This window comes from Poecile atricapillus, chromosome 21 (genome assembly GCF_030490865.1).
Source record: "Poecile atricapillus isolate bPoeAtr1 chromosome 21, bPoeAtr1.hap1, whole genome shotgun sequence".
Taxonomy (NCBI): domain Eukaryota; kingdom Metazoa; phylum Chordata; class Aves; order Passeriformes; family Paridae; genus Poecile; species Poecile atricapillus.
Window position 1 is genome coordinate 8,305,711 of NC_081269.1, and position 14,660 is coordinate 8,320,370.

At 41.1% G+C, this 14,660-nt stretch overlaps 1 protein-coding gene across 1 annotated transcript in view; it reads left to right on the forward strand.

Moving 5' to 3' along the window:
- The window catches only part of LOC131586974 (sphingosine-1-phosphate transporter SPNS2-like), a 118,544-nt gene that overhangs the window by 32,898 nt on the left and 70,986 nt on the right, over nucleotides 1-14,660 (forward strand). The window contains exon 2 of the mRNA XM_058854354.1: nucleotides 2,453-2,518. Within this exon, the coding sequence (XP_058710337.1) occupies nucleotides 2,453-2,518 (66 nt within the window). The remainder of the gene's footprint in view (nucleotides 1-2,452; nucleotides 2,519-14,660) is intronic.

The following is a 14,660-nucleotide window of genomic DNA, read 5'->3' on the forward strand; positions in this document are numbered from 1 at the left end:
TATTCCCTCATGGAATATATTCCGTCTAGTCCAAGCCCCTGCTCAGCTTGCAATGAGTAGGATATTTCATTTCTGTGCATCATGACTGAGTGATAAGAGAGCATGAGAAAATACCATACTCAGTATTTCCTCCATTCTTCCACATTGTTCTTGAGGATGTTGATGTGTTTATTGTCCCTAAAATTGAGATTATAGGAGTTGTTTTGGCTTATTGAGCTTTGCCTGATGTGGAGAGTCTGGGACCAGGCAGTACTGGAGCACAAAGTGCTCAGAGCTGGTTAAACTCAGTGAGGTTTCTAAGTTTCTTGCATGGGAAACATTTTTTTTTTTTGTGGAAGGGTAGAACACCAAGGCGAGCAGGGAAGTCAGCTACAACCACAGAGGGGTTTACTAGGAAAATGCAAATTTATTTTTGTTCTTCAGTTGCTACCTGGATAATGTTAATTGTAAATCAGTTGTTAATGGAGCAAACTAGGGAAGCACAGTCAAGAAATACCAGGACACTTTGTAAATGGAGTTAAATCTGCCATCAAAGAGAAAGCAAATAAATTCCTGTTGAAACTGTAGTAGACAGCAATGTTCCAAAGGAAAGGAAAGGCCAGGGGAACACTGTGTCAGGATGGATGTAATCAGGCACTTAATTCAGAAAATTATAGAATCACAGAATAATTGAGGTCAGAAGTGACCTCTGGAGATCATCTAATCCAAGGCCCCTGCTAAAAGGAGGGTCAGCTAAAGCAGGTTGCACAGGACTGTGTCCTGTTGGGTTTCAGATATCTCCTGGGATGGGGAACCCACAACTTCTCTGAACATCCATGCTTGACCTCCCTCACAGTAAAAATGCATTTTCTTATGTTTAAATGGAATTTTCTGGATTTCAGTTGTTGCCCTTTCCCTCTTCAACTGGGCACCAGTGTGAAGGGCCTGGCTCTGCATCTACCCCCTTTTTTCAGTAATGACATACATTAATTAAGTTCACACCCTTCCCCACCCTCAGCCTTCTTGTTTGGGGCTAAACAGCCTGATGAGTAGGGGAGTTGTTACAGGAGGTTGAACTAATGTTTCTGGGCAGATATTGAGTCCTGAAGCCCACCTGAATGCTGTCCTGAGTAAACGCTGATGTACAAGTAGTACAGAATAGCTCAAATAAGCTTTCTTGCTTTTTCTTTCCTTCTCTCCATCTTCTTCTTTTCCTTTAGTATCTTTAATTTATGACTGTTCCCTTGGCATTGTCCCAGATGTCTTCTGGGAATAGTTATCTCTGGGCCTTTTATCTCTCTGTGTTTGTCATTTAGTGTGATCCTGGCAGTCCCAAAAGCTAGGACATTTATGGTGAGTGATTCAGGTTGGTGCTCAGTTGATTTCTGTAACCTGCAGAGATGAGAAGGATAACTTTGGATAAAGCTTTGGACCAGAATTAGAGCTGGAGGTGAACTTCTGTGGATGTTCAGTGTAGTTAGAGAATGGTTTTCTTATTTTTAAAAATGAAACTTACATATCCTCAGGTTTGGGGAAGATAAGGAAGTCCCAGATCTAAAGAGAGCAACAGACCCAGGAAATCAGATGCTGGTTATTTAGACCACTGACAAATATTCAGGCTGAGACCCTTGGACCATGTACAGCTTGGCAAAGCTGTGTGCCCCCAAATGAGTTATTATATATCTGCTCTGGGTTTTCCTGTTGATTTGTTGGTTACAAAAACATGGCTGTCCCATATATCTGACATTACATGTGTCAAAATGGTTGGTACTAAAAAAATCTAGTTAAATCTAGTTGAATGTGTAAATATTTCAAAACCTGTTAATTTTGCTTGTGCCAATTAATATATTTGGGTTCAAGGAAGACACAAGATGTGGTTTGGTTCTGCTTGTAGTTGCTTTAAATCTGAGCATCAGGTCACTTACCCACCTTTATTAAGGTATTTTTAAATATATTTTTTATATTTGCTTTGAAAGTAAAAACTCTCTAGAACTAGTTAAATATGAAATCTTTCATCATTGCTGTCAATCTGTCATATCTCCTCCCAGCAGAGATTTGTTAAAACTTGTCTTGGATTCAATCTGTCTCTCTTGTTGAGCCATTTGAAGCACCTTAGGTGCACAATCAGTTTCCCTGTATTTCTGTGAAATAACAGAAGTAAGAGGTTTGGATTATGCAAAAAACACACAAAAAGAAAAGCCTGATCTTACTTAAGTAGAAAAGAAAGACCAGTTTCCATTCATGAGGATTTCATTCCCAAGCTCATTGAATGATGTTACATCTGCCCCCCTCTGCTTTTATTGTCATAGCCCAAAATTACTGAGTGTGCATATATAGGGAGAAAAAAAAGTGCAACCTTTAGAAGTTATGTGTTTAAACTGGAATTTGAAGCTTTGCTGATGTGTCACAAAAGGTTTGAGTTGAATGCTTTTCAAAGGCTGAAGGCACTGAGCATATTCTGTTTTCCTTGTAGGTGTGTTACTAGACATCCAGCAGCACTTTGGAGTCAAGGACAGTGGGGCTGGCTTGTTACAGACAGGTAAGAAAGAGCCTTTCTTTTCTCACTGGTCTTTGTAACATTCCATTTGTCCTATGGGTGCCTACAGATTACTTCATTGTGATGCATGGGCATATTGGTTGTGAAATCTGCTCTTAGAAAGGTGAATAAATACAGTCCTACTGGGAAGCTAAATGAACATGAGGGGTTTTATGGCCTTGATTTGTTGTTGGGCAGGAGATTGGGTCTCAAAATTATTTCAGTGTAGAATGGACCAAAAGCAAACAAACCTAATGATTTTATTTACCAGAATTAAATTCAAACAGGAGATGATTACTTCCCCTAGATCAGAAAACTCCTGATAAACCAACAGCAGGGTTCTGTTCACTGCTTAAGGTTGGTAATAAGGGTGATGTATTTTGCCCTTCAAATGCTTGACAGAATCTGCTGAATGGACAGTCCCTGGGAGCATGAAAATGTAAAACTCAGTGGGGCAAGAACCTGAGGATGAAAGCTGTAGGCAAGGCTAACAACCATTGCATCCATGAGAACTCATGGATTAACAATAGCCCTAAAATTTTGGTGCTGTTAGCTTCCGACATTTCTCCTGGTGTGTAAGGAAGGATTATTGCAATTCTGGTGTCCTTTTAATGGAGCAGGCATTTTCATGTCTCAGACATCTTTAGGCAGAGCTGAACAACGCCAGGAGAACCCCAACTTCTCTGGGCTCTGGTCCTGAGGTGGCTGAGAGGAGGGCCTGCATCACTGGGATGCCATTGAGTACCAGTCTCATGTAGACATTGCAGCACATTTGTTCTTCATGGAGAGTTGAAAGGAGTAGCAGTATTTTTAAGAAATTCAGTATATTAAGAAGACAATCTGGTTTGAAAACCTCCTACAGAACTATTAATTAGAGTCGTGGATTTGTGTCTGTCTTGTCACTGTCATCTGTCTGAGGGAACCACGCTGGAACAATTGCATCTCTGAAAACGTGAGAATTCAGTCAGGTTTTGAAATAGTGTGCCAGCATGACATGTTTTCCCATGCTGTCACAGTGGATACCAAACACCTGTCAGGAGCTTGTCTGTGAAATTGTGACCATCACTGAATTGTATAAAATCATTCATTCTTTATGATCACACTGAAGGTGAGACTATCCTGGAGCTCCATCAATTGGTCTTTGATCTCAAACCATGTCAACTGCTGTAATATCCCCTTCTTTTTTGTTTCCTGCAGCCCATGTCACAGCAGGGTCCTCATCTGTGGTTGCAGCTTCTTGGTGATGTTGTAATACAAGCAATTAATAACAATTTGTATTAAATGTTTAAAAAAATGCTGCCCTTGTGGGCCAGCGGAGCTCAGCTCAGCTGAGACGAGCAGCATGTGTCCAGAACAGAAGGTTTCAGCTTTACAAGTGTCACTGATTATAAGTAGCATCAATCAATTATGCCCAAAATGGCACTGGTTGTCTGTCAGATTCTCTTCTACAGCAATTATTTGTATTTATTTATTGTACTCAGAGGAACAGGTCCTCAATGTATCATTAGACACAAAGTGCTTTCAAGAAAATATTCTGGTGGAAAAGGACACTTGCCAAATGTATTTAATCTTCATTCCCCTCCGTGGATGAAATCCTTCTGAAGGTTATTCATTGACAGCAAGTAAAAGCTAACTTCAATATTCATTTGTTAATTGCAAGATGTGTTATTTATTTCTCTAGCAAGCACACAGGGCATCTGAAAACAGCATCACTGAGTTATTGCAGGATTGCTCATGAGTGTGTCAAGTTTTCTAACAGGTAATTGTTGCTTTAAGAAAAGCAGTGTTTTCTCTTGGGTTTTTTTGCTGATCTGAAAACTGAGGGCTTGACTTTTTTCCTGTGTGCTAGAATGCTGTCTGATATACAGAGAAGTCATGGCAGTCTGAGAGTCTGATTCATGAAAGCAGTTAAACCTATTTGGAAATGCCTCCGCAATCAAGAATGAAAGTATTGTCTTGAATCAGTGAGCAGGCTTGAGGAAAAGGTGTTTGTGCCTGGCCCAGTCCCCACGCACCAAGGACTGAACTATAAAAATGCCTTTTACAGCCTGTGTTCTCACTGGGCAGCCCTGGATTGCAAAGTAAATATTCTTTGGGAGGGATAAAATGCTCAGGGTGGGTAGGGAAGGTGTCCTTGCTTCCTGCTGAGAGGAGAGAAGCGCTTCAGCTGCTGTTGTATTTTGTCTTTCTGTTGTTCGTGTCAGCAAGTGAGTGCAGGCAACTAGAACAGGGAAACTCTCCAGACTGCCTTGTCTTCGTTAATATCTTCACTTTATGATACTGCATGGCCAGCAGCACAAGGTAACAGTTCATTTCCCCATCCTGTCCTTCTGATTTGCACAAGGAAAGTTTGTCCTCACTATTGGCCTTTCAGGTACTTGGACTGGGTGTTGCGAGGGAAACTTGCACTTGTGCTGCCTGTGGCACATCTGTTCTATCAGTAGAAATTGGCCTATTTTCCCTCAGGCTGTAGTTCAGGCACCTCTTGCCAAGGTTGTCTTCACTTCTGTAATTTATTATAATAATGAGGGGAAAGATTTCCCACAGATTTTAGAGAAGTAGTTATTATTCCACCCAAAGTCTCCACATCATTTAACACAGCCTGTCCATCCCCCCACATATATTCCTCAGACCTTAGAATTTGATTCAAGCACTGTATAGTGGAAGACAGGATTTTTGTTGGTGTTGTGTAATACTTTCAAACAACATTTAGCACCAGCAGTGCAGTCTCAGGTAACTGGTATCTGCACTGTTTTGTGCACAAATAGTTCAGAAGGGCTGGTCTGGCTCCCTTGACTTTTTTCATTACCTCTGTAGCTGTAATTATGAAATAGGGAGATGAACATTTACATTTACATTATCAGTTATCATTTATTTAATGGCTACCAGTTGCTGGAAGGGAAACATGGACTTATATTCAAAACCTTTATAAGTAGGTTGCTTTTTTTTCCCTCCCCTTCTTCAGTGGTACTAAAAGCTTTGGTAGTAAGTGTAAAACCTGCTTATCTTTAATTCTTGCTTTCACTGTGCCTAGAAGTTTAATTTTCAAGTGTGGTGACCAGGGGAGTGTGTGTGTATGGTCTCAGTATGGTATCAGTTGCTGTTGATACATCTTGGGCCCAATGTAAGTGTTAGCTCAGAAGAAAAGAGCTTTTTTGCCTTGATTTTTAGTGAAGTTGGATCAAGTTGTTCTATGAACTGGGTGTGAGAAAATAGACCTAATTTTTATAGTTCATTTTATGTATTTATAGTACATTTTGTATATTTAACATGCTTCATCCCAGGGGAGCCTCAAGTGCTCTCTCTGAAAAGATTTAAAGGTTGCTTTGCTTTTGTCTTGTCTTCCACACCTGGAGAACTCTCATTTTTTCAGAGCACAGTCCTGCAGTTCTGCAGGGCAATGCATGCTGTAGTGGGAATGTGAACAGCAGGGTGAGACCAGGTGATAAAGAGGTCAGGCTTGGTCTGTATCTGCTGGGAGATCCCCAAGGTGATACAGCACTGCTGGATTTGAGGGAGAGATCACTTGGATAAGCCAGTCTTGACAGAGTGTGAAGGACTCTGGGGCACTGAAGGTGCTGTTTGAGCATGAAGAGCACTGAGGTTGGTTCAGGCATCCAGAAGACTCTGGAAGTGCAGAGGTGTGTTTGCAGTAGTGGGAATGCTGGGATCCTGGACCAGTCCATGCAGTTGTTTTCTCTAATGTCCTATCTGGAGTTCCAGGTGTCTTTTCCTCCAAACCAGTGCTTCTCAAACCTTCTGGGCTGTGTACCAGACCACTCTGCATCCTTACAAACAAATTTGTGTAGTGATTTATTACCACTGTAAAAGTAGCACTGCTGCATGTCTGGCTGGAAAGAACATGCTGTTACATTGTGAGCCATAATTTTGGGCACATGGCAGAAACAAGAACAGGTCAGCAGGGCTGCAGTGATTCCCATAAAAAAACCCACGTGCACCTGAGGAGGAGTGACTCATTCATAGACACTTGTACCTGGCTTTGAAAATGAATTCCAGGGCATCACTTACGTAAAAAGTGAACATTCTTCATGGTATTGGGTAGTGTTAGCAGCCTGCAGAACTAGATTCCAATTAACACAAGTAAGCCTGACTTGCATGAATGGTGTATTGTTGTATCAATCTCCCAATGTTCTCCCCTTGCCCCCAGTACAGGCACATTTTTGGGAATGTTTCCTGTATGCTGATGTAAGATTATAGAGCAAAGACCCATTTTCTGCTTAAATTATGTGGGGAGCCTAGTTTTGGAGAGAAAATATTACTGATCATAATCAATTTCTTACCCTAATTTACTGTATATTTACAGTTATGTAAATGTATATAAAATTTTTTTGCTAAAACTCTCTTCAGTTGTTTGCAAGGTAAACAAATGACTGTGGAATTGTCACAGGTTTTTAAATCACAGGTAAAAAACAAACAGTTCTTTGATGGGATGAGTAGCAGGAGGAGGGGTTCACACACATTCTTGTGATCTTTGCTGCTGCAAGCAGGGAAGTGCTTTGGTTTTCAGTGGAAAGGATATTTGTAGGGAAAGTTCAGCTCTGATGTCTTTTATTCCTCCATTCAGTTATACATTAGGTTATTAGTAATTAAACATTTGAACAGTTTTAACCATTTGCTCCTTCATCCACTAATGTTTACAGAAGAGTTTCTTCACATATTCTCCTACTGCATCATTCTCCTTGTTCTTTGTGGGTGAGCTGAACTGGAAATGAGGCAGCTCTAATTTATTTCCTTGTGGGACAGTGGTGTTGAAGTGAGAACAGTAATAGCAATGCACCTTTCCTGCAAAGAGTTGCCCTAAAGAACTAAGGACTTGCAAGAACTTGCTTATTTGGAGCTGCACTAACTTAAAATAGATGGTTACAATTAATTACTGTTGGGATAGACTTGGAAGTGAATTAAGGAGGCAGTACAGGTAAAACAGTGTGAGCTTGGATTTCTTTATTGTAAATTCTATAAATTTACAATTCATAGAATCATAGAGAGTTCTGAGTTAGCAGGGATCCACAAGGATCATGAAGTTCAACTCCTGGTCCTGCACAGGACGCCCCAACATCCCCACCCTGTGTCTGAGATCATTCCAGTGACAGTGGTGGCCAAGGTGTTCTCTTTGTGTCATTTGCCTGTTTCCTTCTTTGTCTGGTTCATCACTTTGTGGAGGCAGGATGATCCCCTGTCAGCCTTGCTAAGAGTTACACAGTGAAATTTTCAGCAAAGGATTTGTCTGTCTGAGGTTGGGTTGGATTTGTTTTGTTTTCCTTGAAGGATGTTTGAAATACGCTCTGAATTCTTTGTTTTTAATTCTGCCTTATTCACAGTTACTGGATATTTTATTTTTTTTTTGCCTCACCCTGGGATGTGAGTGGTCCTGGTCACCTCAGCACTTGATGGTATCAGTTGTCAGCACTCTGTTTGTGTCTTCAGCATCCTGTGGTTTTGTCCAACATAGCTTTTGTTGTTATAAATAACAATAAAATTGTCTTGCCCTTGGCCACACCTCTTGAGCACTAGAAATCATTGACAAAGTCTGACAAAGAAAGGTACTGTTTCCTGAGAGCCTTTGTGATAGAATGAGTCATGTTAAGAAAGATGGGAAAGAAAAAGGAAAAGAAAAAGCTTTACTGAGTTCCATTCAATTTTAGCATATGGGCTGTTTTGAAAAGCAGCCTTCCAGGTGTAGTTTAGGATATATAAATGCTTAACTTACTAATTGTGCCCACAAATCAAAGTGAAGTGGCACTAATTCCACCAGAAAAATTGCTCCCACGTTAAATTAAAAGCTGAAAATTAGTGATTGAGCTAAGAATCTTTTAAAAGCCTGATACTAAAAATAGATATTAGTTCAGAAGGGCTGATGTAAACAGTTATTATGGTGAGAACCATGCAATATTTCACTGGATAAATCCATCTCCTTTATCTGTCTTCTTGAAAGTAAAATTACAGAACAGGAGCATGAAAATGTCTCATAATTTTTGCTGGTTTAGTTCTCACCATCTCACAATTTAAATTTACTTTTAAAATGCCATCTCCCACCATCTCCTTGCTGGGCAGGGTTTCACAGGAGCACTGAGGTTCCACTGTTGTTCCAGCTCAGGGAGCTGAGACTGCCTCAGCTCTGTGACTCAGTCATGTGGGCCTGGAAACAGGGTCTGTCCCTAGGGGTTATTGAGTTGCATTCCTTAGAAAATTCTTACATTCTTATAAAAGTGTAGGTGGATTCATTCCTGCTTTACCCACCCAGAGCCTTCAGTTACTTCCAGCTTTTGGCAGTCATGCTGCCTGCCAACTGCTTGGAAACCCATGGATGTGATAATGGGGAAAATTATGAGCGAGTGTGGCAGCAAATATGTCATATTGAGGGGGAGGGCAGCAAAACAAAGAGAAAATATTAAAAGAAAATATCTCCAGGAAAAAAAAAAAAAAAAAAGTGAAGAGAGCAAACATTTTCCTCAAAAGCAAATTTACCAAAGTTGTCCTTGTTGTCATAGAGGATGTTTTATGGCAAAAGAGGTATAATATAGGATATTATACAATGGATATTGAATTTTCACTAAAAGCTCCCTAGTGAGATATTCCTACCAGCTGCTAGTGTTACACCTTCCAGAGAGTTGCACAGTATTTGACACCCTGAGCAGAGAATAAATTTGCATTGTATAGAAAAGATGTGTTAATTTTCCTTGTTTGTTCTTACTGAACTTATTCTTTCTGGATTCATAATCCAGAAACTGGTTTCTTGTCTGGTCACCAGACAAATAAACTTCTGACAGCACCATGCCAAGGTTTCCCCCAAGGTTGAGTTCCAGCTGAATAGGACTCAGCAGAGCTCAGCTGGCACCTCGGGCATTTCTGGCCTCCTGGGAGGGGAGTGGAACAGGCACTGAGCACAAACCAACACCAGATGGGCCACTGGTCACTCATCAGGATCACCTTCTACATTTTTAGACCTAATTGAAATGGACTTCTTTAATACCTTGACAATCCCTGGATTTACCAAATATTGCCTTTCCTTTTTTCCATTAATGTAATTGATGATGCATGAAGGAATTGCATTTGCAAACCTTGCGCATTGCAGTATTTGTTTCAGGATGTTTTTTTTTTCCAGTGATACTTGTTCTCCCAGGAAGATACTGGTCCAAAGAAATTTAAGATGAGGGTTAAAGAAATTTAAAACAGGGTCCAGTCACACTCCATGACTATTGAAACTGTGATTAACCCTGGAGTCTTCTATAGGCGTCGTGTTCTTTTATCCATAGCAGCAAGTTCATTTGCGGAGCTCGCTCCTGGAACTACAGCTCAGCTTGGCATTAGAGTATTTTTCCAAGTCAGGAATGACACATGGGTGATAATCTTAGAAATAATGAGTGCAAACCAGAGATTCTGTAAGACACACAGAGATTCATTCTCCAGTGTAGCTGTGATCCTTTTCCAAACCATGGCAAGTTAAACACTGGGATATTCCAGTATTTCAGCAATTTCCTTAAACTAATTTGTCCCTTTTTGAAGGCCCCCCCAGCCACTCTGAAACAGTTGCTCTTTGTCTAAATTGACATTTATAACAGCAAGAGTCAGGAGCTTTTCTAAATACTGCAAACAACATTGAAATGGCAAATAATTCTGTCTGATAGCATTTACAATGGTGTGAGAGGCTTCCCTACATCCTGTGATGTCTCTTCACTGTGGGATGAAGGCTGCTCATCACTGTAGGTGTTTATTTGTGGCCTTCTGGTTGTTCAGCTCTCATCCTAGTCCTCAATATACAGTTGCAAATCACAGTCAATGATAATTTTTCTTTGCATTTACTTTGTGATGCAAAAGCCTTTTGAAATGTTACTGACATCTGGAAAAAACAATGGATCAGCCCATGGCTTCGTACTCTGGCAGAGTTATTCAAGTGCTGATGGACATGGTGTGGCATTGGAGAGGAAGTATTTATGGTCCCTGAGCTGTTCTCAGACCACTGGTGCTTGAATGATGGCGAGACTCTCTCTAAAGCTTGCTGGACATATGAAACTGTGGGAGATGAGGGTATTCTGGATGTCCTGAGCTCATCTTCAAAATGCCTCTGGCTCGCTTGTGGCTCTTGTTACGTGGGGTTTGCTGGTTGTCTGGGAAGCCTGTTGTATTTTAAAATAAATATATGTCTTTATTTATAGATCTATATCTAGACATATAAATCAATAGATAGTTTTTTATATCTATATCTGTGTTGTAGTTTAGGTGCCAGACTCTGAGAGGAGAATAGGTTGAGTTACCTGGTGTGCTTTAGTGAGGAGAAAGCAGCTTGACAGCTGCTGAGGGGCTGGACCCTTATTTTCTGCCAAAGGTAGATCTTGGTGTCTGGTGGCTCAGACTCCTCCCTGACCCTCACAGTGCTGTTAATCAGACTAGGAAGTGCTTCAGCATTTTATTCCCTCTCTTGCAGCTGGTGGTGATTGATTGTGTCCGAGCACACGGATTCTGTGTGAGTTTAATGATGGGTAATAAATGAGGATCAGCTCAGGGCTCAGGGTAAGTGAGAACAAATGGTTCCTTCCTTGCCTTGTGGAGGATTTGTGATTCATAATGAAACCAGACAGCGAGTGCATTTACACACAAACCACACTTTGGGCCAGTATGTCTGGTGCAGACCAGCTAGCCCCAGCCCCTGCTGCACTCACATCATCTCACGTACACCCTCCACTTCCTTCTCACAGCACAAGTCTCAAAAAATATTATTTTTAATTTTTAAAAAATACTATTTTTAATTTGCTTGTCCTCAAAAATAAGGGGGATATAATGGAAAATCACATAACATAAAGAATGTCCTGAAAAGGATGTGGGGTATATGTTTTTTCTGAGTTTTTTCCTCACAATGCAGAAACAATCAGTAGGGGCCAGTTTGCTGGAAAGCATTCCAAAAAACTTCTCAGAGAAGAGTGGAAAGCCTGTGGAAATGAATGTCACGAGGAATATTGTCAGGACCTGAGCTTAAAAGATCAGATCTTTATGTGGATAACACATTATTATTCTTGGGAGAGCTGAAGCCAGCCTCTGAGTAATTCAGCTGCCTGTGCAGGAATTCTGTGTACTTTCCTCGGAAGGACCTGATTGCTGTCCCTGTCACAGACAGGATGCAGGACTACACGGTTTTCTGGTCTGTTGTCATTGTTCTTGTGTTCTTATGAAGTGGTCTCCTGAGGTTACATGAAAGATATTTTACTGGGGGACTTGTTTATTCACTGGCAATGCCTTAGGCAGAAAGATGGACACTGCTGTTAGGGAGAAACTGTGAGATTCCACAGTAAGATGATTTTTTATTTCTCTTTCTGTGTTGGTGCTTTGAATTGAGACCCAGTCAGCACTACAGAAATTTCCCCTGTAGATTTAATGTGGTTTTGGGCCAGTCCCTAATGGGTGGTAGCTGAGATCTGTCATTGCACAAAACACTTTGCATTTTACAGGCAACTCAGAAAAAAGTAGGTAATTGAGCAGGACAAAATCCTGAAATTCCCTCTGTGACCAGCAGACAGCTCTTCAGAGGTGAGGATTGGCTGGGCAGTGTTACTAAATGTGTTTCCTCTGCAAATAAAGGTGAAGCTATCAATAGTGCTCACAGCCCTGGGAGGAGGGAAATATTTGAGGAAAATGAGACAATTCTGGGTTGTTGGATTAGCATCAAACCAAAGCAATTATCCACAATGGATTTTACATCCATATCTTCTGTGAATTTTAGCATATTCCCATTCCACAGTTATTTCTATTCCTAAAAAAAGTGAATTAGCATAAAGCTGCAGATGGCAGGATTTTAAGAGCAGTACCCCTTGCTGGCACTAACTGCATCTTAGAGCAAGTGGATAAAAATAAGATATTTTAGATGTCCTCTTGAAGTTTTCGTGATGAGAAATAATATCTTTTCATCCTTTAGAATTCAGTTTAATTTGACAAATGTTTGCCTTCCTTCAGATATCTACAGGCAGGCAGTGTGAGAGCAGGGTGAAATCAGTGTGTTTAGAAATTCAGAAAGATGTAAACTGACCCCTGTGAAGGAAGTTAGCTGTAATACAGAGATGAATCTGTATTTTTTTCCTTCAGACTGATCATTTCCTTACTGAGTTTTACTGATTTTAAAAGATGGCATTTTACTGATCCACTAAAAGCACTCTTGAAGATGTATGGTTTGAGTTGGAAAGGGAATGGTTTCGTGCAAAATGGTGTTGAAGGAGTTTGCTACCAAACTCTGAGACCCTGTTATCTGCACATGCACAAACACACACCATGAATGTGATTCCCTGTCCGGACATGAGTGCTTTGCTCCTGTGCCTTGGTGATAACACTGAAACAAGATCTGGGGTGCCCTGGGTGTCTCTCACTCACCCCAGAACATTTCCTGCCCATTTGCCTGTGCTTACATGCTTTCCTGAGCAATTTCTGGAGCACATAACCTGCAGAAATGTCTTCAGTTTTAACTCTAAGTTGAACAACTTTGGTGGGTGCCAATGATTGATGTTAAAATTGAGAGCAAAGTCTCATTTCATCCCTGTGTCCTACCAGATCAGATGCTGTCCCAAGGCTGTCGGTGCTGTGGTAGTTGACAGCCAATTCCATCATTAAAATGCAGCTATGACCATTTTCCCTTCCAAAGAGGGATGTGTTTTGTCAAGCCCAGTGTAGCTGGTACAACAGCCCCCTAAAGAACTGTAAAAATAATTAAAAAGAAATCAATCAGTCCCACTGCCAGCCTGGGGAGAATGTCAGCAAAGAGCTGTGTCCCCCTCCCCATTCCCAAAGCAGAGCAGTGTGGATTTTGAGGTTTTGATGGAGCTTTTCCTCTCTACTCTCAGCATTCTCTTGGCTCCCAGCAGTGTAGCCATCAGGACTGGTAGCTCCAAAATTCCCCTGGGCTTGTGGCCCTGGTGGAAGGCAATGGCTGAGGGTCTCTTTCTTCTGCCAAAAGCAGCATCCCTGCTCCAGCCTTCCCCGAATCCCTGGCTCCGTGATGGACCAGCGAGCGAGCGGTCATGGGGAGCAAATGTTTGGTTACTGCAGAATTTCTCTTTGGAAATGCAACCAGCAGATATTGAGAGCTGTGTGTAGATTTCAGCAAAGCATTCCTACTGCAGAATAGTGGTTTATTTAGGATTTTCATTTTAAAAACAAACCCAAACAAACCTTAAGTCTGAAAGCTGTGGGATGAGGATGTATCAGATGATCTCCCTCAGTAAGTTGTGACAAATACATATGGAGCTCTCGATTCCACTCTAAAGAGAAGGGGAAGCACTTCCTATTGCCTTGTTTTTACTTTCTTTTTTCTTAGGAAACTGCTGTTGTTGGTAAATAACATGTAGCAAGGAATTTATTAGTAATACCCAGTACAAACGTCTCCTCTCTATCCTGTTCTCTATTGCTGCAGGAAGTAGGTTTTGAGATTGAGACAGAATAATTCCTGTTGCATCCTAATTAATTATTTAAAATTAAAATGTTAGTTGGGGGAGGATGCAGGATTGGGAGTGCTGTTGTGAAGAAGGATGGCAAAGCTCATTTTAGGATGAGAACAGTCTTCCCTCTCTATCTCAAATTAGGATCCAGGAACATCATTTCTCTTCATAGCAGATACAAATGAAGCATCATTCTATTATGAGAATAACAGATTTAAAGTATTTTATTGCTAGTTAAATCTAATTCATGGTGCTCAATGCAGATTTCAAGGATCAAGGGATTTAGATTATCCTGCATTACCAGCTTTAGGCTGTCATTTCTTGGTGTGTTTAAGTGCCTGCTGTGCTTGAAAAGGCTTTGAGGACAAAGGTGCACATCCCTGTCCCTGCACCAAGGGACCCAGTGTAGTTCCAGCCACCAGCTCATGCTGCCTCTCTTTGATCAGGGAACTTGCCAGAAAGGAGACAAGATTAGTTTCAGCCCTCAGCAAGCCCCGGATTTTTCTCTCCAGATGGTCACACAAGCTCTGTACTGGCACAAGGGAGAGTCTGACCAGTTCCTTGAGGTGATCTCACCTTTGCTTCCAAAGGCTTCTGCAGATGTGGCTCTGTGTGTGTGCCTGCAGTCATAATTGCAATGGGAAAAGAAAGAGGTCTTCAAGAAGAGGAAGGGAAAAGAACAAAATAGAGCTTCTTTGGGCTTTGTGGTT